The sequence below is a fragment of the Crotalus tigris genome, unplaced genomic scaffold (assembly GCF_016545835.1).
Source record: "Crotalus tigris isolate CLP2741 ecotype Arizona unplaced genomic scaffold, ASM1654583v1 scf7180000021643.52994198:917841, whole genome shotgun sequence".
Classification (NCBI taxonomy): domain Eukaryota; kingdom Metazoa; phylum Chordata; class Lepidosauria; order Squamata; family Viperidae; genus Crotalus; species Crotalus tigris.
In genome coordinates this window covers 842,501-870,442 of record NW_024098611.1, presented here as the reverse complement: position 1 = coordinate 870,442, position 27,942 = coordinate 842,501, and the positions used below count along the sequence as shown (strand labels likewise).

Below are 27,942 nucleotides of genomic sequence, written 5' to 3'. Positions count from 1 at the left end.
GAGATATGACTGGACAACAACAGCAGGTTCCTGGGATCAAATGGGGCTTGAGACAGATCTTCACTGGGGGGGGAGCAGGTGGGGACTCTAAGGGTGACAAATCCCACCCTGTAGACAACCGTGCAGACTCATTTCTCTGCCCGTGTTCAACCTCCGTGCACGCCACCACACCGGCCAGCACTTTAAGCCAGCATTGGAAGGCGATGTGCCCTCACATGTCTCCTAAAACTCATTGAGTTCCCCCCAATATTTTTGGAGCCCGGGAACTTGGCTGCAGCAGGACCCCAGAGAGGCGGGGAGAGGATGCAACCTCTGATGTATTAGTATAAGGCTTTATAAAGCCTTAGTATGGCCACCCCTGGAATCCTGCATCCAGTTTTGGTCACCACACACTACCCAAAAAAAAAAAAAAAAGATGTTGAGACTTTGGGAAAAAGGGAAGAGAAAAGCAACTAGGATGATTAAAGGCCTGGAGAGTAAAATATATGAAGTTGCAGGATTTGGATATGGCTAGTTCTCGAGAAAAGAAGGACTAGATTGACTTGATAGCAATCTTCCAGTATTTGAGGAGCTGCTACAAAGAAGAGGGGGGGGGGGTCAACCTATTTTCCAAAGCACCAGAGGACAAGAAAAGAAACAGCGGATGGAAACTCATCAAGGAGAGAAGCAAGAAGAGGCTAGACAGTCACTTGTCTGAGATAGTATAGGTTCTCCTGCTTGAACGGAGGGCTAGACTAGAAGACCTCCAAGGTCCCTTCCAGTTCTACTCTAGTCTACTCTACTCTACTCTACTCTATACTCTACTCTATACTTTACCCTAGTCTACTCTATTCTACTCTACTTTACTCTACTCTACTCTACTCTACTTTACTCTATACTCTACTCTACTCCACTCTATACTGTACTCTACTCTACTTTAGTCTAGTCTAGTCTAGTCCAGTCTATTCTTCATTATTCTATTCTATTCATCATTATTCTATTCTATTCTATTCTATTCTATTCTTCATTGTTTATTCTCTTCTGTTCTTCATTATTCTATTCTATTCTTCATTATTCTATTCAATTTTATTCTTCATTATTCTATTCTATTCTATTCTTCATTATTCGATTCGATTCTATTCTATTCCTGTATTATACGCAGAAAACAACAAAGTAAACTCAATTCAATCAATCAAAATAGAGCTGGAAGGGACCTTGGAGGTCTTCTAGTCCAACCCCCTGCTCAGGCAGGAGACCGTATACTACTTCAGACAAATGGCTGTCCAGCCTCTTCTTTAAAACTTCCATTGATGGAGCACCCACAACCTCTGGAGGAAAGCCATTTCACTAATTAATTGTCCTCACTGTCAGCAAGTTTTTCCTTAGTTTCAGGTTGCTTCTCTCCCTGATTAGTTTTCATCCGTTGCTTCTTGTCCTGCCTTCAGGTCCTTTGGAGAAGAGCTTGACTCCCTCTTCTTTGGGGCAGCCCCTCAAATACTGGAAAACCGCTGTCATGTCCCCCCTAGTCCTTCTTTTCTCTAGACTGGCCATACCCAATCCCTGCAACCGTTCTTTGTATGTTTTAGTCTCTAGTCCCCTGATCATCCTAGTTGCTCTTCTCTGCACTTTTTTCCAAAGTTTCAACAACTTTTTTGTAATGTGGTGGCCAAAACTGGATGCAGCATTCCAGGTGCGGCCTTACTAAGGTTTTATCAAGTGTTACCAAAGTAGTTAACTTGAACTCTTCAAGCAAGGGTCTATTACTACGTGCCTGGAATTACTAAATGGGATCTGAAATGTGTCTCTCCTGCCCAAACTATGGGATAAGGTGGACTCACGGGGAGCAAAGAGGTCCCTGGCCTCCACCCCATCCTTCCAGGTCCGTGATTCTACCATCATAAAGCCCCCAGACTTACCACACCCGGCATGACTTTCCCGAGTGTAGAATCCAAAAACTTATTCACGATTTTGGGAAGCATGCTGAAAGAGAAGACGAGAAATGGAAGGAATTATAAAGTACAAGTAATCTTTCACCCCAATTCAGCCCAACATTTATGAATGTCTGGTCGTGTCTTCTGATGCTTTGAAGCATAAGTGGACCCCCCTCTTCTTTGGGGCAGCCCCTGAGATACTGGAACACAGCTATCCTGTCCCCCCTCGTCCTTCTCTTCGTTAAACTAGACAGACCCAATTCCAGCAACTGTTCCTTGTAAGTTTGATCCTCCAATCCCCTAATCCTCTTTGTTGCTCTTCTCTGCTCTCTTTCCAGAGTCTCAACATCTTTTTTTTTACATTATGGTGACCAAAACTGGATGCAGGATTCCAGGTGTGGCTTTACTAAAGCTTTATCAAGTGGTACTAATATTTCACGTGATTTTGATTCTATGCCTCTGTTTATACAGCTAAGGATTGTATTAATAGAATAGAATAGAATAGAATAGAATAGAATAGAATAGAATAGAATAGAATAGAATAGAATAGAATAGAATAGAGTGGGGTGGGGTGGGGTGGGGTGGGGTGGGGTGGGATGGGATGGGATAGAATGGGATGGGATGGGATGGGATGGGATGGATGGGATTGTATGAATAGAATAGAATAGAAGAATAGAATAGAATAGAATAGACTAGAATAGAATAGAATAGAATAGAATAGAATAGAATGGGATGGGAATAGAATAGAATAGAATAGAATAGAATAGAATAGAATAGAATAGAATAGAATAGAATAGAATAGGATGGGATGGGATGGGATGGGATGGGATGGGATGGGATGGGATGGGATGGGATGGGATGGGATGGGATGGGATGGGATGGGATGGGATTGTATTAATAAATAGAATAGAATAGAACAGAATAGAACGGACCGGAACAGAACAGAACAGAAAGGAACGGAACGGAACGGAACAGAACAGAACAGAACAGAACAGAACAAAATAGAATAGAATAGAATAGAATAGAATAGAATAATAACTTTATTGTCACTTTGAATGTACACTTAATCAGCATACATTAAAACGAAATTTTGTTGCATAAAGCTCTCAAAGTGTTACCACCTCCAAACTACACTACATAAATAAACAAACAAACAAACAAATAAATACAGAATTATGCATATACCCACATATATTATATGACACAGAGAAACAACACCGTCTAGTTCTGGTTCTGTATACTTGTGCGCGGCGAGCCGAAAGGACTCCGACTGCAAGATCCCTCTTATAGAGTCAGGAACCGCCTATTATTCTATTCCTCTGCCTCTGGTTTTTCTTGCCTAAATGTAGAACCTTGTTCTTTTTTCTCACCGCAGAATGTCCGTTTGCTAGAGAGGGCCCTGTGTTCGAGTCTGACATGCCTTGTGGGTTCTCACCTGCTGGGAAGGTTGGTTTTACAGGACTTCACCGCCACCTTACAATCCGTGACCTTCAGAAGCAGTTCACTGCTCGGCAAGATTAAAATCTTGCCCGTCGTGTTAAATTCGCCACCCACGGTGATTGTCATCTGTCCGCCAATAAAGCTGGAAAAAAGAAAGAAAGAAAGAAAGAAAGAAAGAAAGAAAGAAAGAAAGAAAGAAAGAAAGAAAGAAAGAAAGAAGAAAGAAAAGAAAGAAAGGAAGGAAGGAAGGAAGGAAGGAAGGAAGAAAGAAAGAAAGAAAGAAAGAAAGAAAGAAGGAAGGAAGGAAGGAAGGAAGGAAGGAAGGAAGGAAAGAAAGAAAGAAGGAAGGAAGGAAGGAAGGAAGGAAGGAAGGAAGGAAGGAAGGAAGGAAAGAAAGAAAGAAAGAAAGAAAGAAAGAAAGAAAGAAAGAAAGAAAGAAAGAAAGAAAGAAAGAAAAGGGGTGATGTTGGGAGCAGATTTGCTGGAACGACTGCACCCCTAGCAGGCCCACAAGGCAACGTCGAGCCGAGGTGGCGCAGCAGTTAGAGTGCAGTAGTGCAGGCCACTTTAGCTGACTGTGTTCAGCAGGTCAGCGGTTCAAATCTCACCGGCTCAGCCTCCCATCCTTCCGGGGTAGGTAAAATGAGGACCCAGATTGTTGGGGGCAATGTAAATATATATATATATACATTGCTTACTGGTGTACACCGCTTAGAGAGTGCTTGCACTTAAAGCGGTATATAAGTCTCATAAATAAATAAATAAATAAATAAATGTCTAGGGAGATTCTGCATCATCCAGCTCAAGAGTTTTCCGTAAGGCAGCTAAACTTTCATGGGTTTGGGGTTTTTTTAAAAAATATCCAGAGAATTTTTTGGAATATCCAGAGAATTTTTAGAAGGAGGGTAAAATTTACTCCGCAATTATTTCTGTTGGGCATTGTTACAGATTGTGATACAAAGGAGGTTGTATTGATGTTAAATTTGATTACAGCCGCGAGGCTGTTAGTTGGACAATATGGGAAGAAGGAATCTTTGCCTACACTGCAGGAATGGTTTCTTAAAGTGTCCTATTTGGCGGAAATGGCAAAGATTTCGGCTTTCTTAAAGCAACAAACGCAAGAGAAGTTTCTTGCCGTTTGGGACAAATGGATAAAATTTATACAATTTAGATTGGGTATAAAAAAATATCACATAGTTTTTTCATAAGTTTTATTTTTATATATAGAGAATGTTATATATAGATACTTTTTTATATATATATAAATATAAATTTTTTAATTTAATTTTTATCTTTATTTGTTAATTTTTAACTAAGCCTATATTCTGCTCTGGGAAGCTCGGGGGGGGGAAGGGAGGGCGTTTGTGAGGGGTGGGGGATGGGGTTTTTTTTTATATGTTTAGTTTTTTATTTTTTTATATTTTTTTTGTATATGTTGTTTTTTGTTTTGTATTGTTTTTGTTTTTTTGTAAAATTTATAAAACTTTCAATAAAAAAAAATATATTTTGCTTGTCGTCCAAGGGGAATGGAAGGATTTACATTCTTGGCAGCCATCTGGTTATTAGTAATAATAATAATAATAGTAAAATTGGAAGGGACCTTGGAGGTCATCTAGTCCAACCCCCTGCTCAGGCAGGAAACCCTACACCATTTCAGACAAATGGCTGTCCAGTCTCTTCTTAAAAACTTCCAGGGGTGGAGCATTCACCGCTTCTGGAGGCAGGTTGTTCCACTGGTTAATTGTTCTCACTGTTAGGAAGTTTCTCCTTAGTTCCAGGTTGCTTCTCTCCTTGATTTGTTCCCATCCATTGCTTCTTGTCCTGCCTTCAGGCGCTTTGGAGAATAGCTTGACTCCTTCTTCTTTGAGGCAGCCCCTGAGATACTGGAAGGCTGCTATCATGTCCCCCCTCGTCCTTCTCTTCATTAAATTAGACATACCCAATTCTAGCAACCGTTCTTTGTATGTTTTAGCCTCCAGTCCCCTAGTCATCTTTGTTGCTCTTCTCTGCACTCTTTCCAGAGTCTCAACATCTTTTTTACATCGTGGTGACCAAAACTGAAGAGCCGAGGTGGGGCAGCAGTTAGAGTGCAGTACTGCAGGCCACTTTAGCTGACTGTGTTCAGCAGGTCAGCGGTTCAAATCTTACCGGCTCAAGGTTGACTCAGCCTTCCATCTTTCCGGGGTACGGAAAGGTCCCAGATTGTTGGGGGCAATGTAAATATATATATACATTGCTTACTGGTGTATACCGCTTAGAGAGTGTTCGCACTTAAAGCGGTATATAAGTCTCATAAATAAATAAATAAATAAACTGGATGCAGTATTCCAGGTGTGGGCTTACCAAGGCCTTATAAAGTGGTATTAACCCTTCACATGATCTTGATTCTCTCCCTCTGTTAATGCAGCCTAGCACTGTGTTGGCCTTTTTGGCAGCTGCAGCACACTGCTGGCTCATATTTAGGTGATTGTCTACTAGGACTCCGAGGTCCCTCTCACAGTTACTACTATTGAGCATGGTGCCACCTATGCTGTACTTGTGCAATTGGTTTTCTCTCTGAGAATCGCTGAAGCCCCTTGATCTCTCTCCTCTATCCAAGTGGCCTCAGCGACTCCCAGAACGAGTGCTAATGATCAGATGACTGCAAAGAATAACAAATCTTTCCATTCCCCACCAGTCAGCTAAAGCTACTACCTTTAGGTGCTTTGGAGAAAGGGTTGATCCCCTCATCTTTGTAGGAACCCCTCAAAAATTGGAATGGTGCTGTCATGTCACCCCTGGTCCTTCTTTTCATTAGAATAGACCTACCCAATGGATAGGTCTAATCTATCTGGTCCACATCCATGACCAAAACTGGGCTCTCACTCACCTTTTCCCAGAAATTGAGATGATAATAAATAGATCTGTAATGATTATGTAATTTCCTTTTAAGATGATGATAATACTGGGTATCTCCATGTTCTCAATTTTCAACCTACGAGAGTAAGGAAGAGAGTGTGAAGAATAGCAGAGGAACACATGTTTTGCTGATGGGGAGAATTAGATGAAGGCCTTGGCGAATCCGCTTAAATGCCTACAAATGAATGCAACTCGGAGTTGTGTATACGTTCTCAGGGGAATCACAGACCCATCTTTGGGTTCTCTGGACTGAATTCCAGTCCTGCTCCCATTGCTAACTTTCTAATCAAACGATGCTCGGCAGATTGATAGCCCTCTTGTTCCTGCCCGTCCCTTGAGGTGGCCACGGATTGGATTCCTTTGTGGATGGACTCTCATCCATGGGAATATCAGATTTGGGAGGGACCTTGGAGGTCTTCTAGTCCAACCCTCTGTCCAGCAAGAGACCCTAAAGCATTCTGGACCAATGGCTGTCCAGACAAGACTAAGTCCAAGATTAAGCCTTCTTGTTCTTGTCTATGGAGACTCTCCATCATTGAGGTTAAGGTTGTCCCCGAAGATGCTTTCTTTACAAGAGACAGGTGGACTTCCTTTGTTGTTTTTCCTTGAGGACATCTCACCTCTCATCCAAGAAGCTCCTTCAGTTCAAAACTGAAGAAGTCCGTGGAGATTCTGTGTCCTCCAGGTCACGGATGTCCCAGAGGTGCTTTTTCTCGACTTTCTTGTTTTCCTTTGAAGATGTTTCACTTCTCATCCAAGGCTGAAGAAGATTCTTGGACGAGAAGAGAAAGGTCTTCAAAGGAAAACAAGGATGTCCACTTGCCTCCTGAAAAAGCGCCTGTGGGTGAGCTGAAGTAACTTCTCGGATGAGAAGCGAAACGATTTCAAGGAAAAACAAAGACAGTCCAGCCGCGGCTTGAAAACAGAAGCACCGTTGGGCCTTTCCTATTCTTCATTATTTCTGCTGTCCTAGAACGGCATTCTGAGTAGGAACTAGGCCAGGGGCAGGCAACCTTGGCTCTTTTATGACTTGTGGACTTCAACTCCCAGAATTCCTGAGCCAGTTGGTGGAAACTTTGGCCCCCTCATGACTGGTGAACTTCAACTCCCAGAATTCCTCAGCCAGCCTGGCTCAGCTTGGAAGCCTCTCCCTTTCCCCTCAGCATGGCTGGCTCAGGAATTCTGGGAGTTGGAGTCCACCAGTCATAAAAGAGCCAAGGTTGCCTACCCCTGACCTAGAGTCTTGCCCTCTGTCCACATCTGTTGGGTCTTCAACTATTGGCTGGAAACTTCTAGAAGCCTGCTGGGGGTCAAACCTCAGACTTCCCCTTGGCTGCCCCAGAGGAGATGAGTCAACTCACCCTTTGATGCCTTTGATCATCTTGCTATTGTCCCCGTTTTTCATGGCTTTCATTATCATGTCCTCCAAAATGTTCCCTCGAACAATGATGACCTGGACCACTAAGACAGGAAGTTCAGGGCTTAGCTCAAATGAGGTGCTCTCCTAGTGCAAGGTGACGTGTCCCAGCAGGGGTGGGCAGGAGCCACCCTTCCTTTTAGCCCAGTGGCCGTTCCATCAGGGACATCCGGGTGAGGAAAAGAGGGCCACAAAGAAGCAGCCATGCCCAACTCACACCGCGAAACTTTGTCCCATGAGGAAGAGGCTCATCCCAGCACTAGAGGGGGGCCCCCATCTCCCCTCACAGCTCCTGGAGCCCTTCCCCACCCCTGGCGCTGAAAACACGGCTGCTATTAGCTTCTACTCCAGGGAAGGAGAGGAGGAGGAGGAGGAGGAGGAGGAAATAATTGTATGACGTAATACAATTATTAAATGAACAAGACGGCAGGTTCAACAAACTTGGTGGAAGGAAGGAAGGAAAGAAGGAAGGAAAGAAGGAAGGAAGGAAGGAAGGAAGGAAGGAAGGAAGGAAGGAAGGAAGGAAGGAAGGAAGGAGAAGAGAAAAGGAGAGAGGAAGGAGAAGGGAAGGAAGGAGGGAGGAAGGAAGGAAGAGGGAGCAAGGGAGGGAGGGAGGAAAGAAGGGAGGGAGGGAGGGAGGAGGGAGGAGGGAAGAAGGGAAAATGATAGAAAAGGAAAATGGAAGGAAGGAAGGAAGGAAGGAAGGAAGGAAGGAAGGAAGGAAGGAAGGAAAATGATAGAAAAGGAAAATGGAAGGAAGGAAGGAAGGAAGGAAGGAAGGAAGGAAGGAAGGAGAAGAGAAAAGGAGGGAGGGAGGGAGGGAGGGAGGAGAAGGGAAGGAAGGAGGGAGGAAGGAAGGAAGGAAGGAAGAGGGAGCAAGGGAGGGCAGAAGCGAGGGAGGGAGAGAGGAAAGAAGGGAGGGAGGGAGGGAAGAAGGGAAAATGATAGAAAAGGAAAATGGAAGGAAGGAAGGAAGGAAGGAAGGAAGGAAGGAAGGAAGGAAGGAAAAGAGAAAAGGAGGGAGGGAGGGAGGGAGGGGAAGGGAAGGAAGGAGGGAGGAAGGAAGGAAGAGGGAGCAAGGGAGGGCAGAAGGAAGGGAGGAAAGAAGGGAGGGAGGGAGGAAAGGAGGAAGGAAGGAAGGAAGGAAGGAAGGAAGGAAGGAAGGAAGGAAGGAAGGAAGGAAGGAAGGAAGGAAGGAAGGAAGGAAGGAAGGAAGGAGGTCTTTGCATTAAATGGGAACAGGGGACAGGACGACGATTCCCATCTTGAATCGATGCCTGGAGTGTTGGGGAGAGAATATTTTCAACTAACTACTAGGAGAAAACCTGGTGATAGAAACAAAGTTCTCCACATTTCCAGCTTTCAGCGTCTTCCTACTTTTACGTGGCTGAGAAAGAAGGAACTGGAAAACCCATTTATTTCATTCCAAAATCAAAAGTCTTCCTCCCTCCCTCCGTCTCTCTTTCTTTTCTTCTCTCTTTCTCCTTTCTTTTTTCCATCCTTCCTTTTCTTTCCTTTTCTTTTCTTTATTTATTCCCCTCTTTCATTCTTTCCTCTCTTCCTTTTTTCTTCCTTCTCTCCTCCCCCTCCTTTCTTTCTGTCTTTTTCTCTTTCTTCTTTCTCTTTCTTTCTCCCTCCGTTTCCATATTCTTCCTTGCTCTTTCTTTCATTTCGTTCTTCTCTTTCTTTTTATCCCTTCCTTTCCATGTCCTTCCTTCCTCCCTCCCTCTGTCCCTCTTTCTTTTCTTTTTTCTTTCTTTCTACTCATCCCTCTCTCCTTCCCCCTCCCTCCTTTCCTTTCTCCTTCCTTTCTTCCTTTCTCCTTCCTTCCATTCTTCTTCCTTCCTATCCCAAAATCTATCCTTCCTTCCTTCCTTTTCCTTCCTTCCTTCCTCCCTCCCTCTGTCTTTCTTTCTTTTCTTTTTTCTTTCTTTTTACTCATCCCTCTCTCCTTCCACCCTCCCTCCCTCCTTTCCTTTCTCTTTCCTTCTTTCTTTCCTTCCTTCCTTTCTCCTTCCTTTGTCCTTCCTTCCTTCCTATCCCAGAATCTATCCTTTCTTCCTTCCTTGCTTGCTTCCTACCTTCCTTCCACCCTCCCTCCCTTGCTCCCTCTCTCCCTTCCTTCCTTCCTTCCTTCCTTCCTTCCTTCCTTCCTTCCTTCCTTGCTCCTCCCTCCCTCCCTCCCTCTATGCAAACTGTTGTTTGAAATTTCCCCCCCTATTCTTACAACCATCTCAGCCATTTAACTTACTGCGCAATAGTGTCGGTGGCTCAAATTTCACGTTAGCTTTACAGGAATCTCCTAATTCCGAAGGCCCCATTGCGACACAGAAGAAGACCAGCACCCCAACCCAGGGCATCTTGAGGGCTAGATCCATGGTGACTGACAGAAAGTCAGCAACGAATCCTTGGCTGTGAACATGTGGAATGACAACATCCGTCTTTAGATTCAGGGAATAAAGAAAAGGCCGGATTTTGCTCTAGGCCAGGGGTCTTCAAACTTGGCCCTTTGATGACTGGTGGACTTCAACTCCCAGAATTCCTCAGACAGGCACGTGTGGGAGTTCTGGGAGTTGAAGTCCACCAGTCATCAAAGGGCCAAGTTTGAAGACCCCTGTCTTAAATCTAACAAACAAAATGGAGCCTGGCTGAGGAATTCTGGGAGTTGAGGTCCACCAGTCATCAAAGGGCCAAGTTTGAAGACCCCTGTCTTAAATCTAACAAACAAAATGGAGCCTGGCTGAGGAATTCTGGGAGTTGAAGTCCATCAGTCATCAAAGGGCCAAGTTTGAAGGCCCTTGGTCTAGGCTGATCACTTCCCATTATGGGATAGGCTCAGTGGCTGAAACTGGCTAACCCTGAGTGGCTGTTAAATAACAGAAATGGTAGCCACGGAGGTGCCCCTCATTGCCCCTCACTCACTTTCTGTCATTTTGATGTTCTGCCCCTATTAACAGAATAACAGAGCTGGAAGGGACCTTGGAGGCCTTCTAGTCCAACCCCCTGCTCAGGCAGGAGAACCTGTTTTGTTTCAGACAAATGGTTACCCAATCTCTATTTTTGGTTCTCCAAACGTACCCAGTTCCCACAACCCTTTATCATATAGTTTAGCCTCCCAGACCCATTATCTTCATTTAGTTTAATGTTTTATGCCGGATGCAGAATAACAGAGTTGGAAGGGACCTTGGAGGTCATCTAGTCCAACCCCCTGCTCAAGCAGGAGAGTCTATACCATTTCAGACAAATGGCTATCCAGTCTCTTCTTAAAAACCTCCAGTGATGGAGCACCCCCAATTTCTGGAGGCAGGCTGTTCCATTGGTTAATTGTCCTCCCTGTCAGGAAATTCCTCCTTAGTTCTAGGTTGCTTCTCTCCTTGGTTGGTTCCTATTAGCTGCTTCTCATCCTGCCTTCAGGGGCTTTGGAGAACAGCTTGACTCCCTCTTCTTTGGGGCAGCCCCTGAGATATTGGAAGGCTGCTAATATGTCCCCCCTGGTCCTTCTCTGCGACAAAGATGTGGTGGGCACCTCAACTCAAGGGACACCGCCCAGAAGGATCTGCTGGCTGTCCAGTCTCTGTAGGAAAGGCAACTGAAGGCCAACAGCGGATTGGGTTTCCAGACATCCCCAGGCCGTAAAATGGACTTTGCTATGACTGCCAAGTGCCCTTGATGCCCCTTCTCTCTAGATGAAAACATCTGGAGGAAACCAACTGAACCATTTTTGAAACCGTGAGAACTTCCATTTGCAACTCTGCAGAAGAAGGCAAGGGTGGCCCCTTCTAAGCCTGCTGGAGTTGCACCCCAGACTCTGGAGGTAAAGATGCAGGAAAGACAGACGGGAGACTCAACCCCAATCCTACGTGTCCATCAACTTTCTCAGAAGGGACTCCTTCCCCCATCTGGGGTACCTTTGGACCTTCACACAGTTCACTTACATGTCTGGATGGATGGAGCTTCCTCAGTGTGCTCAAATCTTTGCCCACTAATCTTCTCTTGGGTTGCCAGTTATATACGTCCCCGTGGATGAAAGAAGCGATTCAGGGCATTGATAACCACGGAGATGTGATCCAAACTCATCAGGGGAACTTCCAAGATAAATATTTTTCACTGACATCTTGAAACTAAGAGATGTTCTTCCGTGCCAGGTGCACATGACTCTTCCAGGTGATCTGACAAGCCAACGGCCTGGAACAGATCATCTGTCCACCGGGTGCCAGAATAAAAGAGAAAAGGGGGAGAGCTAGTCCATCCAACATGCTACACCATGACGCGGTTGATCTAGATTCGGCTTAATGTGTTGTGTGATCCATCAGCAGGTCCCCCAAGGAATCCAATCTCTTGTTGAAAACTTCCAGTGTTGGAGCACCCACAACTTCTGGAGGCAGGTTGTTCCACTGGTCAGTTGTTCTAACAGTCAGGAAGTTTCTCCTTATTTCTAGGTTGCTTCTCTCCTTGATGAGTTTCTATTCGTTACCTCTTGTCCTGCCTTCAGCTGCTTTGGAGAACAGGTGGACCCCCTCTTCTTTATGGCAACCCCTCAAATATTGGAAGTCTTCTATCCCATCACCCCCTGATTTTCATTAAACTAGATACACCCAATTCCTGCAATCAGAATAACAAAAAAACAGAGTTGGAAGGATCCTTGGAGGTCTTCTAATGCAGCCACTATACAATTCTGGACAGTCCAATCTCTTCCTGAAAACCTCCAGTGATGGAACACACACAACTTCTGGAGGCAGGTAGTTCCGCTGGTTAACTATTCTATTAGGCAATTTCTCCTTAATTGTATGTGGGAGCTCTCAATGATAAGTTTCCATTAATGCTTCTTGTCCTGCCTTCAGGCCCTTTGGAGAATAGGTTGATCCCCCACTTTTCTGTGTCAGTCCCTCAGATATGGGAAGACTGCTATCATGTCACCTCTAGTCCTTCTCTTCGTTACATTAATAATAATAATAATAATAATAAATAATCATCAGCAGCAGCAGCAGCACCTGGGCAGTTCCAGTCATTAGATACACAGCTGGAATAGTGGACTGGACACAAGCAGAACTAAAAGCAATGGATAGGAAGACAGAAAAATAATGACAATGAATCATGCCCTTCATCCACGCAGTGACATTGACAGACTTTATCTACCAAGGCAAATAGGTGGGCATGGAATGCTACAAGTACATCAGATGGTTGAAGAAGAAAAAATGGCTTTGGAAGAATATCTGAAGAACAATGATGAAGATGCACTGAAATTAGTATATCAGGAAGGCTTACTGACTACTGGAGAGACCAAACTGGCCTACAAGAAAGACCAAATGAAGAACAGAATAGAGGCATGGGAAGACAAAGCACTACATGGCCAATACATGAAAAAAATAGCTGGGAAAGCAGATAATAATAAAACCTGGCAATGGCTAAGAGCAGGAAAATTGAAGAAAGAGACCGAGGGACTAATTCTGGCTGCACAAGACCAAGCCTTAAGGACAAATGCATATAAAGTCAAAATTGAGAAGACAGCAACAGACAGTAAGTGCCGCCTATGCAAAGAAGCTGAAGAAACAGTGGACCACTTGGTAAGCTGTTGCAAGAAGATTGCACAGACTGATTACAAGCAGCGGCATGACAAAGTAGCAACAATGGTGCATTGGAAGATCTGCAAAAAATATCATTTGCCTGTAAGCAAAAACTGGTGGGATCATAAAATAGAGAAAGTCATAGAAAATGATAAAATTAAACTGCTCTGGGACTTCAGAATTCAAACAGACAAGCACCTGCAACATAACACCCCAGACTTAACAATTGTCGATAAGAAAGACAAAAAAGTCTGGATAGTGGACGTGGCAGTGCCTGGAGACAGCAGAATAGACGAGAAAGAACTGGAGAAGATAACAAAATACAAAGACCTACAAATAGAAATAGAAAGACTGTGGCAAAAGCAAGCAAGGGTAGTACCAATAGTCATAGGCTCCTTGGGTGCAATCCAAAACAACTGGAGCACCACTTGAACACCATTGGCATTGACAAATTCGCTATTAGTCAATTGCAAAAGGCGGCCTTGCTAGGAACTGCTTCCATCCTGCGACAATACCTGTAATACCATCAAACATCCACATCTGCCTATCCCAGGTCCTGGGTAAGGACTCGATAGGTAGACAAAATGCCAAATCCAGTCTGAACATCTGGCTGACTGTGCGATGATCCATAATAGTAATAATAAAGTTGGAAGGGACCTTGGAGGTCATCAAGTCCAACCCCCTGCTCAGGCAGGAAACCCTACACCACTCCAGACAGATGGCTGTCCAATCCCTGCTTAAAAACCTCCAATGTTGGCACACCCACAGCTTGTGAAGGCAAGCCCTTCCACTGATTAATTGTTCTCATTGCCAGGAAAGTCCACCTTAATTCTTGATAGGATCCCTCCTTGAGAAGATGCCACCTGTTCCTTCTTGTCCTGCCTTCAGATTCTTTGGAGAATAGATTGACCCCCTCTTCTTTGGGGCAGCCCCTGAGAGATTGGCGCCCTGCATAGCATTCAGAATAGGTTTTAGCCTCCAGATTGCCCAATCGTCTTTAGAGTGGTAATGTAGTGTTTTATACAGAATACAGAAGAACAGAGCTGAAAGGGACTTTGGAGATCTTCTAGTCTGACCCTCTGCTCAAGCAAGAGACCCTATACCAGATGCATCATAGTGAAACCGCACCCACCCCATCGCCGACAACAGCAAAAAGTCACGACAGCTGTGCCCTATACTAGGGGTAGGCAACCCTGGCTCTTTTTTTTTTTTTATTATTAAAAATTTTATAAATTTTACAAAAAAGAAAAAGAAAACAAAACAATACAAAAGCAAAAAAACATATACAAAAAAGACTAAACAATAACATAACCTCCCTTTCCCCCCCCCAATCCCCCTCCCTTCCCCCCCCCCGAGCTTCCCAGAGCAGAATATAGGCTTAGTTAAAATAGAAACAATTAAAAAATTATATTCTAAAATACATATATATATATATATAAAAATAAAAGTTAAGAAAAAGCTATATAATATTTTTTTATATCCATTTTAAACTGTATAAATTTTATCCACTTATCCCAAACAGCAAGAAATTTCTCTTGCGTTTGTTGCTTTAAAAAAGCCGAAATCTTTGCCATTTCCGCCAAATAAGACACTTTAAGAAACCATTCCTGCAGTGTAGGCAAAGTTTCCTTCTTCCAGTATTGTCCAATTAACAGCCTCGCGGCTGTAATCAAATTTAACATCAGTATAACCTCCTTTGTATCACAATCAATAACTATACCCAACAAAAATAAATGCGGAGTAAATTTTACCCTTCTTTTAAAAATTCTCTGAATATTCCACCATATCTTAATCCAAACCCTGGCTCTTTTATGACTCGTGGACTTCAACTCCCAGAATTCCTGGGCTCACATGGGAGAACTATGGCCTTTTCATGACTTGTGGACTTCAACGCCCAGAATTCCTGAGCCAGCATGGCTCAGCTTGGAAACCTCTCCATTTCCCCTCAGTGTGGCTGGCTCAGGAATTCTGGGAGTTGAAGTCCACAAGTCATGAGGGGGGCATAGTTCCCCATGTTGACTCAGGAATTCTGGGAGTTGGTCCACCAGTCATAAAAGAGCCAAGGTTGCCTACCCCTGGCCTAGTCCATTGTTTCTCCACCTCAGCAACTTTAAGACATGTGGACTTCAACTCCCAGAATTCCCGAGCCAGCCATGCTGAGGGGAAAGGGAGAGATTTCCAAGCTGAGCCAGGCTGGCTCAGGAATTCTGGGAGTTGAAGTCCACCAGTCATAAAAGAGCCTACCCCTGCCCTAGACCAGTCTGGATGAAAAGCTGTCCAGTCTCTTCTTAAAAACGTCCAGTGAGCCTAGGGTTTTTGTTTGGTTTGGTTTGGTTTGGTTTGGTTTGGTTTGGTTTGGTTTGGTTCTTATCAAATTATCACCGTGCTCAGAATTCAAAAATATTTGTCTAGGAGGTTCTCCATGGCCTTTCCTTTATCAGGGACTTATTCTATTCCGATGCAAAGAAGGGTACATTGTGTTTCCAACGCCTTGGGGGAATATTCAGATGAAAGGAGCTGGCTTTGAATGGTTGCTAGAATTGGGTATGTCTAGTTTAACGAAGAGAAGGACAAGGGGGGACATGATAGCAGTATTCCAATATCTCAGGGGCTGCCATAAAGAAGAGGGAATTAAGCTATTTTCCAAAGCACCTGAAGGCAGGACAAGAAGCAACGGGTGGAAACTCATCAAGGAGAGAAGCAACCTAGAACTAAGGAGAAACTTCCTGACAGTGAGAACAATTAATCAGTGGAACAGCTTGCCTCCAGAAGCAGTAAATGCTCCAACACTGGAAGTTTTTAAGAAGAGACTGGACAGCCATTTGTCCGAAATGGTGTAGGGTTTCCTGCCCGAGGAGGGGGTTGGACTAGATGACCTCCAAGGTCCCTTCCAACTTTACTACTATTATTATTATTATTTTACTGATCTCTCCAGGCCCCAAACCAGCACAATTAGAGGCTCTGAAGAACAATCTAAATGACATTGTCTTTCTGAATGGGTAGACTAAATAACATTTAGATACACTCCAGAAATCTTACAATGCCGTCCAAAGGGCTCCTGCTGATTTTATCACTGGGTTATGGAAGGTATATAAAGCGGTGGGTAAACAATACTTTCTCTAGATTGAGAAAAAAAAATCGACTCTTAAGACCAGCTGGGAAAGGAGATAAGAAAAGGGGGGTTTGAGGAAAGTGGGGTACAAGGAGCAGCAGACCCAGAACGAAGCAGGAGGGCAATTGTAACCCACCCCTCCCAATTGTCTCCCATTTACTTCTCCGCAAAGATTTGAATTGGGCAAGAGAGAAAATGGAATTGGCTTTATCTGCAGAGGCCGGAAACCAAAGATCCTGAAAACAAAAGAATGGCAGAATGGGAAGGGACCTTGGAGATTGTGGGAGAGGAAAATGTAGCCCCCTCCTCATATAACGCGATGGGGCTGGAGCAAAACCCGAGCTAGGCCCCACAGTAGTGATTTAAAACAAAAGCTTTAACTGGAACTCTATATTGTTTCACAACACGGACGTGTCATTTGTAATCTGCTGAGCTTTGTGCCATGTGAAATTGCAAAGTAGGTCGTTCCGTGTATGTTTGGACCATGAGTAGGGTAACCGTGGGAAAAGAGGAACTGAAAGTAGCTGATGGGTGTGGATTCCAACGTACACGGGTATATGTAGAAAGTTATGTAATAAAAATAACAATAAAGTTGGAAGGTACCTTGGAGGTCATCAAGTCCAACCCCCTGCTCAGGCAGGAAACCCTATACCAGGGGTAGGCAACCTCGGCTCTTTTATGACTCATGGACTTCAACTCCCAGAATTCTGGGCTCAGGAATTCTGGGAGTTGAAGTCCACCAGTCATGAGGGGGCCATAGTTCCCTCACACTGGCTCAGGAATTCTGGGAGTTAAGTCCACGAGTCATGAGGGGGCCAGAATTCCCCCATGCTGGCTCAGGAATTCTGGGAGTTGAAGTCCACCAGTCATGAGGGGGCCATAGTTCCCCCATTCTGGCCCAGGAATTCTGGGAGTTGAAGTCCACGAGTCATGAGGGGGCCAGAATTCCCCCATGCTGGCTCAGGAATTCTGGGAGTTGAAGTCCACCAGTCATGAGGGGGCCATCGTTCCCCCATTCTGGCTCAGGAATTCTGGGAGTTGAAGTCCACCAGTCATGAGGGGGCCATAGTTCCCCCATGCTGGCCCAGGAATTCTGGGAGTTGAAGTCCACAAGTCATGAGGGGGCCAGAATTCCCCCATGCTGGCTCAGGAATTCTGGGAGTTGAAGTCCATGAGTCATAAAAGAGCCAAGGTTGCCTACCCCTGGTTTAGAAGCAAGGCTGAGGAACTATGGCCTCTTTCTGAGCTGTGGGCTTCAACTCCCAGAATTCCTGAGCCAGCTATTGGTGATCTTTTGACACATTGGCTCAGGAATTCTGGGAGTTGAAGTCCACAGCTCAGAAAGCGGCCATAGTTCCTCAGCCTTGCTTCTAGAGCCGGGGTAGGCAACCTTGGCTCTTTTATGACTCGTGGACTTCAACTCCCAGAATTCCTGAGCCAGCATGGTTGCCTACCCCTGACCTTGGCAATTGGAATATGGGTGGACTCTAACTCCCAGAATTCCTGAGCCAGCCATGCTGAGGGGAAAGGGAGAGGTTTCCAAGCTGAGCCATGTTGGCTCAGGAATTCTGGGAGTTGAAGTCCATGAGTCATAAAAGAACCACTGTTGCCTACCCCTGGGCTAGTCTAATGAAAAGAAGCACCAGGGGAGACTTGATAGTCCTGGAGCCCTGCGACTTGGTTTCAGGGATAATGTGATGGGTTTCACGTTGGCACCTTGAATGTTCACGAGATCCAATTCTCCTCACAGGTTCCCAGGTTGAAACATGTGCACCTTCTTGGCGTGGACCGTCTTCTTCAGCCTGATGGGGCCTCTACAAGGCATGGTGAAAGACAGTTCCCCGGGGCTCAGAGGGGTCATCAGCAAAGCAGCTGCACACAAATGTAAGAAGGACTCTGGGCTTGACTTGCAGCGTCCATTTGGTGCTGCTTTCTGGGTTTTCTCTGGTTTTTCTCCCTCTTAGACCGGGGTTGGCTGATCACCTACCTTGATCCATAATTATTTTTACTTACTTATTTATTAAATTTGTATGCTGGCCATCTCACCAGTAAAGCCGGGATGATATAAGGCAGGGGTCTTCAAACTTGGCCCTTTTATGACTGGTGGACTTCAACTCCCAGAATTCCTCAGCCAGCCTCCATTTTGTTTGAAGTCCACCATTCATAAAAGAGCCAAGGTTGCCTACCCCTGGTCTAGCCTCTTCTTAAAAACCTCCAGCGATGGAGCGCCCACAGTTTCTGGTGGCAAGCTGTTCCACTGGTTGATTGTCCTCACTGTCAGGAAGTTTCTCCTTAATTCCAGGTTGCTTCTCTCTTTGGCCAGTTTCCAACCATTGTTTCTTGTCTTTGCCTTCTGGTGCTTTGGAGAAGAGCTGGACCCCCTCCCTCTTCTTGCTGGGAGCCCCTCAAATACTGGAAGGCTGCTGTCAGGTCACCCCTATTTCTTCTTTGTGGCAGGGTCTGTATTTCTCAAGGCCCCTGCAGCACCTCTTCCCTTCTATCCGGTTCCTGGATGATCTTTTCTCCAGGACTCCCTGCAGAAGATCACCCATCCCTTCATTGCTGTCCCAATGTCCCAGCCTCTTGTCCCTGAAACAAAAGACACACCTTGGACCGTTCCCAAGACAATGTTTCCCCTCTTACAGGTTGGACGTCTGCCATCAGCAACTGCCTCATGGAAAAGAAAAGAGACGTCACGAGCAGCGTTTACAAAAGATAGGTCTTGTCCTTTGATATATTTTTTTCCCCCTCTTGATGCAAAGTTGGGCTTCCACAGTTCTATTATGTATTTTTTTTTTTTTACAAAAAAATGACTTCATGACAACTCAGAACCCATAAAAACCTTTAAATCCTTATATTTCAAACCACCGGCTTCTGGGAACTTTATGGGCAGCGGTCAACAATGCCCTTCAAAGGGAGATGTTTCTGATAAAGGAGAATATTTGTAGCTGAGACTTGAAATGAGGGGTTTCTGGTGGTCTCTGAGCGTGGTTGTTTTCATGAAGACGTTTCATGACCCATGTAGAAAACATCATCATTGATAGAAGAGAGTGGGGTTTGCGGAGAGGAGGAGGAGGAGGAGGAGGAGGAGGAGGAGGAGGAGGAGGAGGAGGAGGAGGAGGAGGAGGAGGAAGAGAAAACCTGTGGGGTCCATGGTGCTGAGTTTGGTTGTTTTCTTGCAGACGTTTCATTACCCAAACTAGGGAATAATCAGTGCTAGCAGGGAGAGGAGTTTGCGAGGAGGAGGAGGAGGAGGAGGAGGAGGAGGGGGAGGAGGAGGAGGAGGAGGAGGGGTGTAGGATCCTTGGTGGGTTGTTTTCTTGCAGACATTTCATGACCCAAATAGGTAACATCATCAGTGCTAGAAAGGAGTGGAGAGGAGGAGGAGGAGGAGGAGGAGGAGGAGGAGGAGGAGGAGGAGGAGGAGGAGGAGGAATGTGGAGTCCTGGGTGCTCTCTGAGCTGGGTGGTTTTCTTGCAGACATTTCATGACTAGACTAGGTAACATCAGCAGTGCTAGTAGGGTGGTGGGGTTTGTAATCAAACATCTGCAAGAAAACAACTTCTGAGAGCACTAAGGAACCCCAGGAGTGGGGTTTGCATGGGGGAGGAGGAGGAGGCGAGGAGGAGGAGCACTATAGGGTCCTTAGTGGTCTCTGACCTGGGTTGTTTTCTTGCAAACATTTCATGACCCAACTAGGTAACATTATCAATGCTAGATGGGTCATAAACTGTATCTAACAAGGCAACCAAGCTCAGAGAGCACTAAGGATCCCACAGTCCTCTCCTCCTCCTCCTCCTCCTCCTCCTCCTCCTCCTCCTCCTCCTCCCCCCCCCCTTCTAGCAATGATGATATTCCCTAGTTGGGTCATGAAATGTCTGCAAGAAAACCACCCAGCTCAGAGAGCACCCAGGAACCCACAGAACTAAATATTGATTGGGTTTGATTATTTGCCCAGAGATGCCATTATCTGCAGGTCCCCAGAATATCGCAAAGATTTGAGACTCTTAATCTTTCATAGGGGCACAGTTATCCAAGCTCAGTAACGCATGGTAGGGTGGTTCCTAACATCAGGTGGCAGAAAATATACAAAACTGCTGCAAAGAAAAATTAAGAGGTACACCGTGACCACCAAACGGGAGAAGAAAAATGACCATGGAACCAGCTCCATCCTGACCGGTTGATGCAGAGCTAAATGCAGATCAGATCCAGCTGACCATGGACCATCCAGATTCTTACCTGGAGGTGATCCTCTGCCCAAAAAACCAGGACTCTGGATTACAGGCATCACCCAGGACACCGTTTCCCAATCACAGCAACTTTAGGAAGGGTGGACCCAAAGGCCCAGATGTCAATGCGTGGTTGACATGGTTACAGCCATTTTCCCGCTCGTTCTGGGTTGCCACATAGAACGGAGGGAGGAGGGGGCTGCCCAGGTGCGTTGCTAGTCATAATCTTTTTTTGTCCCATGGGAACCAAGGTCATTGGTTGCTCCCGAGCCTGCAGGCTGTGTGTTGTAGAGGAGAGAGCCTGCAGGCTGTGTGTTGTTATGGGGAGACTCCCAAAGTGTTAACTAGGTATTTAGATTAGAAATATGGAATATAGCAAGTGAGATAGTCAAACTTAACACAGGATCTGGATTTGTGGATTTATTGAGAAAGATTATTGAGGATTGTTATGATTGATTTAGTTGTATTGAAATATATCAGTTCGAATATAATATGTCATTAGAGGGAAAAGAGAGGAGGTTTTTAATGACTTAATCTGAACGTTATGAGTATGACTTTGTTTTGTGGACAATTGATTGCCCAGCCACCACGTTGTTTCTTAAGCACTTGTTTGTAAAATGAAAAAAACCAATAAAACTAGTTTTTTTAAAAAAAAAAAACTTGACAACTTTAAGACTTGTGGGCTTCAACTCCCAGAATTCCTCAGCCCCCTCCCAGTGACACTTGGTGGGCTCCAACCCCGTTCTGGGTTCCCCAGGCCCGCTGGCAGAGCCCCGTCTTCAGGGCCTTTCGAAAGAGTGTCAAGGTGGGGGCCAAGCTTAAATCTGCAGGGAAGATGTTCCACAGGGAAGGAATCACCTAGAAGGTAGAATTAAGGAGGAGATTTCCTGTTCTGTATAAATTAGAGAGAGAGGTAAGAGACAGACTATAGCTAATATAGCTGATAGACAGATGATGACGAGAGAGAGAGATGAGCGAGAGAGATCATATATACATGGATAGATAGACAGACCAACAAATATAAATAGACAGACAGACAGATAAATAAATAGAGATAGATAGATAGATAGATAGATAGATAGATAGATAGATAGATAGATAGATAGACAGACCAACAAATATAAATAAATAGATGGATAAATAGATGAGAGAGAGAGAGAGAGAGAGAGAGAGAGAGAGAGAGAGACATAGATGAATAGATAATGATAGATAGACCAACAAATATAAATAAATAGATGGATAGATAGTAGATAGATAGATAGATAGATAGATAGATAGATAGATAGATAGATAGATAGAGATAGATAGATAGATAGATAGATAGATAGATAGATAGATAGATGATAGAGAGATATAGAAGATAGAGACAGACACAGACATAGATGAATAGATAATGACAGATAGACCAAAAAATATAAATAAATAGATGGATAGATAGATGATAGATAGATAGATAGATAGATAGATAGATAGATAGATAGATAGATAGATAGACAGACACACAGACACACAGACACACAGACACACAGACACACAGACACACAGACAGATGGGAGAGATGATAGAAAAAGAGATGACAGAGAAATAGATGATACACAATAGATGATATAGATGATAGATAAATGGTATGAGGGAAAAAGAGGGAAGGAGGGGGGAAGAGAGAGAGAGAATCAAAGGGGGCACTCAGGCTGAGCAAAGAGAACCCCACGTAGCAGCCCTCCAGATGCGCCTGGGAGGGGGGGGGTTCTTAGCCCTGCAGATAATTTCTCTTTCATTGAAGGCTTCCTACCTCTCGCTTGCCCAGCTGACCTCACCCCATCCTGCCTCCTCTCTGCTGAGCAAGGCCCTTGGCTTGACCTTCCCCTGGTCCTCTGCCAAGCCACCCTTAGGGCCGCTCTGATCGGCAGCCCCTGGCACGCATCCCGCTCAGAAGAAAGGGCGCTTTTGACGGCTTGTGTACTTAACATTTTCTTCCTAATCCTCTGTTTGATCTCGGAGTTCTTGATGCTGGCAAAGGGCAAAGGAGCAGAACACAATGGGGACCGCTGGGCTCAGCTCATCTTCTTCCCCCCCCCCCATCAGAATAGAGGATTATGGCAACAACAACAATAATAATAATGTAGGAAGGGACCTGGGAGGTCATCAAGTCCAACCCCCTGCTCAGGCAGGAAACCCTAGACCAGGGGTAGGCAACCTTGGCTCTTTTATGATTCATGGACTTCAACTCCCAGAATTCCTGAGCCAGCTGAGCTAAGCTGGCTCAGGAATTCTGGGAGTTGGAATCAATGAGTCATAAGAGAGCTGAGGTTGCCTACCCCTGCCCTATACCATTTTAGACAAATGGCTGTCCGGTCTCTTCTTAAAGACTTCCAGAGTTGGAGCATTCACCGATTCTGGAGGCAGGTGGTTCCACTGGCTAATTGTTCTCCCTGTTAGGAAGTTTCTCCTTAGTTCCAGGTTGCTTCTCTCCTTGATGAGTTTCCATCCATATGTTGGGAAAGGTAGGGAGGAGATCCAACATTCTTGGGCATTGCGAAGAACAACACCTGCTAGGTGCAAAAATGGCAAAAAAAAAAAGTGGCAGGCAGATTTTGTTCTGGTGTTCTCTCACACCCTGGGAAGGGGAAGAGGGAAGGGAAGGAGGAGAAGAAGAGAAAGGAAAAGAAAAGGAGAAGAGGGGAAAGACAAGGAGAAGAAGGAGAAGAGGAAGAGGAGAAGGAGAAGGTGAAAGAGGAGAAGAGAAGGGGAAGGAAAAGAAGGAGGAGAAGAGAGGAGAAGCTGGAGAGGGAGAAAGAGAAGGGGAAGACAAGGAGGAGAAGGGGAAGGGCAAGGGGGAAAGGGAAGGAGAAGAGAAAGAGGAGGAGGGGGAGGAGGAGGAGAAGGAGAGAAGGAGGAGGAGGAGGAAAAGAGAAGAAAGAGAAGGAGCCAGCCACGCTGAGGGGAAAGGGACAGGTTTCCAAGCTGAGCCATGCTGGCTCAGGAATTCTGGGAGTTGAAGTCCACGAGTCATGAGGGGGCCACAGTTCCCCCATGCTGGCTCAGGAATTCTGGGAGTTGAAGTCCACAAGTCATGAAGGGGCCATAGTTCCCCCATGCTGCCTCAGGAATTCTGGGAGTTGAAGTCCACCAGTCACGAGGGGGCCATAGTTCCCCCATGCTGGCTCAGGAATTCTGGGAGTTGAAGTCCACAAGTAATGAGGGGGCCATAGTCCCCCCATGCTGGCTCAAGAATTCTGGGAGTTGGTCCACAAGTCATAAAAGAGCCAAGATTGCCCACCCCTAATCTAAACCAAGGGTCTTCAAACTTTAGCCCCTTCATGACTGGTGGGCTTCAACTCCCAGAATTCCTGAGCCAGCGTGGGGGAACTGTGGCCCCTTCATGGCTTGTGGACTTCAACTCCCAGAATTCCTGAGCCAGCATGGGGGAATTATGGCCCCCTCATGACTTGTGGACTTCAACTCCCAGAATTCCTGAGCCAGCATGGGGGAATCCCCCTCATGACTCCTCAGAATTCCTGAGCCAGCCTGGCTCAGCTTGGAAACTCTCCCTTTCCCCTCAGCGTGTCTGGCTCAGGAATTCTGGGAGTTGAAGTCCACCAGTCATAAAAGAGCCCAGGTTGCCTACCCCTGGTGTCCCTGGACCATCCCAAACCATCCCCTTTCTCACCGCTTCCGTTTCTCCTTCCCCAGGTTGCATGTGGTGAGGGTCTTTGTGCCCTACATCCAGCTGGAGCAGCGAGAAGAAGTTTGCACCATCATTGTCAGGACCAGGCTACACCTGTGCCAAATTGTGAGTCCTTTTCCACACTACTGTGTGATGTTAGTTGCCTTCACCGTTTCTCCAAAGGAAGTCCTACTTCTTCAGAAGAAGTCACACGTTCAGAGACATTTCCACAGAAGGGTCACTAGTAGAGACAGCACAGCATGAAAGAACTATTAATGTCTGCAGGTCGTCCTTGACTTACAACGGTGATAAGTGTGAAAAATGGTCCTAAGTCGCAGTGACTCGGCACCGTTTTTCACACTTACGACCCTTGCAGCGGTGGTCATGTGATCAAAATTCAGCCACTGGGCAACCGGTTCATATTTATGACGGTTGCGGGGTCCCCCGTCGGGGGTCACGCGATCCCTTTTACGACCTTCTGACAAGCAAAATCGATGGGGAAAGCTGGATTCACTTAACGACTGGGTGTCTAACTTAACAACCGCAGCAATTCGCTTAACAAGTGAGGCAAGAAAGGTCATTAAAATGGACCAAAGCTCACTTAACGACTGTCTCACTTGGCAACAGAACTTTGGGGCTCCGTTGCAGTCGTTAAGTCGAGGACTACCTGTATTTATGCCTCTTTTACCCGTTGCCAGTCTAGTGCAACACAAACACAAAGAGTAAAGGTCTCTTTTGAGCTCAAGTCAATAGGGAAAGCCGGATTCACTTAATGACCCGGTGACTCATTTAAGAACCGCAGCAATCTGTTTAATGACTATGGCAAGAAAAGCCGTAAAACGGGGCAAAACTCTCAGTTAACCAAGGTCTTACTTAGCAATGGAAACTTTGGGCTCCACTGTGGTCGTAAGCCGAGGACCTATTATGCCCCGGAGGTCAAACAGTAAGGGCGGCAACAGAAAACTCTGCCCCCTTTCGGAGTTTTTTCCTTTCTTGAGGACTCTTTTCTCGTTCAGCTTCTTCGGCAAGCATTTCGAACGGATCGACATCTTCAGCGACGTGAACTTCAAAACGGATCTCAGTTTTACCAACGTTGTGCTGGGCGTCATCGATCTTTCTTTTGGCGCCTGCCGTAGCGAGTTCAAGATTGCGAGGATAGTCAGCTCTTCCCGGTGAGTCCCGACGTGCTTTTGTGTCACCCGCTGGAATCTAATACCCAAAGTGGTAGAGCCGGCTTGGTCTCGTGGTTAATGCACTAGCCTAGAAAGCAGGAGGCTGGGAGTTCTAGTTCTGCCTTTGTTATGCAAGCCAGCTGGGGGACTCTGGGGATTGGGAGTTCTAGTTCCATCTTAGCCATGAAAGCCAGGTGGGGGACTCTGGGGATTGGGAGTTCTAGTTCCATTTTAGCCATGAAAGCCAGTTGGGGGACTCTGGGGATTGGGAGTTCTAGTTCCATTTTAGCCATGAAAGCCAGGTGGGGGACTTTGGGGATTGGAAGTTCTAGTTCCATCTTAGCCATGAAAGCCAGGTGGGGGACTCTGGGGATTGGGAGTTCTAGTTCCATTTTAGCCGTGAAAGCCAGTTGGGGGACTCTGGGGATTGGGAGTTCTAGTTCCATCTTAGCCAAGCAAGCCAGTTGGGGGACTCTGGGGATTGGAAGTTCTAGTTCCATCTTAGCCATGAAAGCCAGTTGGGGGACTCTGGGGATTGGGAGTTCTAGTTCCATCTTAGCCATGAAAGCCAGTTGGGGGACTCTGGGGATTGGGAGTTCTAGTTCCATTTTAGCCATGAAAGCCAGGTGGGGGACTTTGGGGATTGGGAGTTCCATCTTAGCCATGAAAGCCAGGTGGGGGACTCTGGGGATTGGGAGTTCTAGTTCCATTTTAGCCGTGAAAGCCAGTTGGGGGACTCTGGGGATTGGGAGTTCTAGTTCCATCTTAGCCAAGCAAGCCAGTTGGGGGACTCTGGGGATTGGAAGTTCTAGTTCCATCTTAGCCATGAAAGCCAGTTGGGGGACTCTGGGGATTGGGAGTTCTAATTCCATTTTAGCCATGAAAGCCAGTTGGGGGACTCTGGGGATTGGGAGTTCTAGTTCCATCTTAGCCAAGCAAGCCAGTTGGGGGGGGGGACTCTGGGGATTGGGAGTTCTAGTTCCATCTTAGCCATGAAAGCCAGCTGGGGGACTCTGGGGATTGGGAGTTCTAGTTCCATCTTAGCCATGAAAGCCAGTTGGGGGACTCTGGGGATTGGGAGTTCTAGTTCCATCTTAGCCAAGCAAGCCAGTTGGGGGGGGACTCTGGGGATTGGGAGTTCTAGTTCCATCTTAGCCATGAAATCCAGCTGGGGGACTTTGGGGGTTGGGCGTTCTAGTTCCATCTTAGCCATCCAAGCCAGCTGGGGGACTTTAGGGACTGGGAGTTCTAGTTCCATCTTAGCCATGAAAGCCAGCTGGGGGACTTGGGGCCAGTCACTCTCTCGTAGGCCAACCCACAAGTGTTCTTAATGGTTTGTCGATTAGGCTGTTGTTTACTGTCAATTTGTTTGCCTCAGTTGGTAGTTCTTTGGTTAAGGATGTCTTTTACTTCAAATCAACCATCAACAGACAGAGTGAGACAGGCAACAGCTACCTGCCTTTCAACCCATCCAAAAGGAAACAAAGAGGCCAAACCACCTGCTCCCCAGCAACCAACAGCCAGATAAGCAGAGATCAACACCAAGATTAACGCTGGACCAACAGTCACGAATGAATGCTAGTCAAAACAATAGCCCAGTCAAGGAACTACCAGTTCAGACAAACCAGCTAACAGTAAACAACAATCGAAACGAGGAACCGCCAAGAGGAGAACAACATTCCCACCAATACTGACAGGGCAAGGGACTTGTCTGTGAACAGAGAGCAAGTCCCACTTCCTTCCAGAACTGATGCTGTTACCTAGATGGGCCATGAAATGTCTGCCGGAAAACAGCCAAGCTCAGAGAGCACCAAGGACCCCACAGTGCTCCTCTTCCTCCTCCTCCTCCACCTCCTCCTCCTCCCCACCAACCCCCTTCCCTTTTAGCGCTGATGATGTTACTTAGATGGGTAACAAAATGTCTGCAAGTAAACCACCAAATCCAGAGAGCACCAAGGGACCCATGGTTCTTTCCTCCTCCTCCTCTTCCTCCTCCTCCTCCCGCTCCTCCTCCTCCTCTCCACAAACCCCACTCTTTACTAGCACTGATGATATTCCCTAGCTGGGTCATGAAACATCTGCAAGAAAACAGCCAAGCTCAGAGAGCACCAAGGACTCCACGGTCCTCCTCCACCACCACCACCACCTCCTCCTCTTCCTCTTCCTCTTCTTCCTCCTCTTCTCCACACACCCCACTCCATTCTAGCACTGATGATGTTACCTAGTTGGGTAACAAAACATCTGCAAGTAAACCACCAAGACCAGGCAGCACCAGGGACTCCACAGTCCTCCTCCTCCTCCTCCTCCTCCTCCTCTCCACAAACCCCACTCTTTACTAGCATGATATTCTCTAGTTGGGTCATGAAACGTCCGCCAGAAAGCCACTAAGCTCGGAGACACCCAGCGCCCCACAAACCCTCTTACAGAAGCGAACAACTTCCAACATCTAGAAGGGATCCCCTTTGTTGAATTAAGCGGTTGATATTTGACCGTTTCACCTATGTAAAGCCACGCTTGGTCAGTTGAGGCTTCGGCA

General features: G+C 46.0%; 1 protein-coding gene across 1 annotated transcript in view; it reads right to left on the bottom strand.

Moving 5' to 3' along the window:
* Positions 1 to 11,757, bottom strand: part of LOC120296868 (BPI fold-containing family B member 6-like) — a 36,900-nt gene extending 25,143 nt beyond the window's left edge. The window contains exons 1-6 of the mRNA XM_039318898.1: positions 11,601 to 11,757; positions 9,917 to 10,077; positions 7,610 to 7,709; positions 6,220 to 6,324; positions 3,346 to 3,492; positions 1,896 to 1,959 (exon numbers count right to left, since the gene is read on the bottom strand). Of these exons, the coding sequence (XP_039174832.1) occupies positions 1,896 to 1,959; positions 3,346 to 3,492; positions 6,220 to 6,324; positions 7,610 to 7,709; positions 9,917 to 10,043 (543 nt within the window). The 5' untranslated portion in view covers positions 10,044 to 10,077; positions 11,601 to 11,757. The remainder of the gene's footprint in view (positions 1 to 1,895; positions 1,960 to 3,345; positions 3,493 to 6,219; positions 6,325 to 7,609; positions 7,710 to 9,916; positions 10,078 to 11,600) is intronic.
* Positions 11,758 to 27,942: the final 16,185 nt, after the last annotated feature.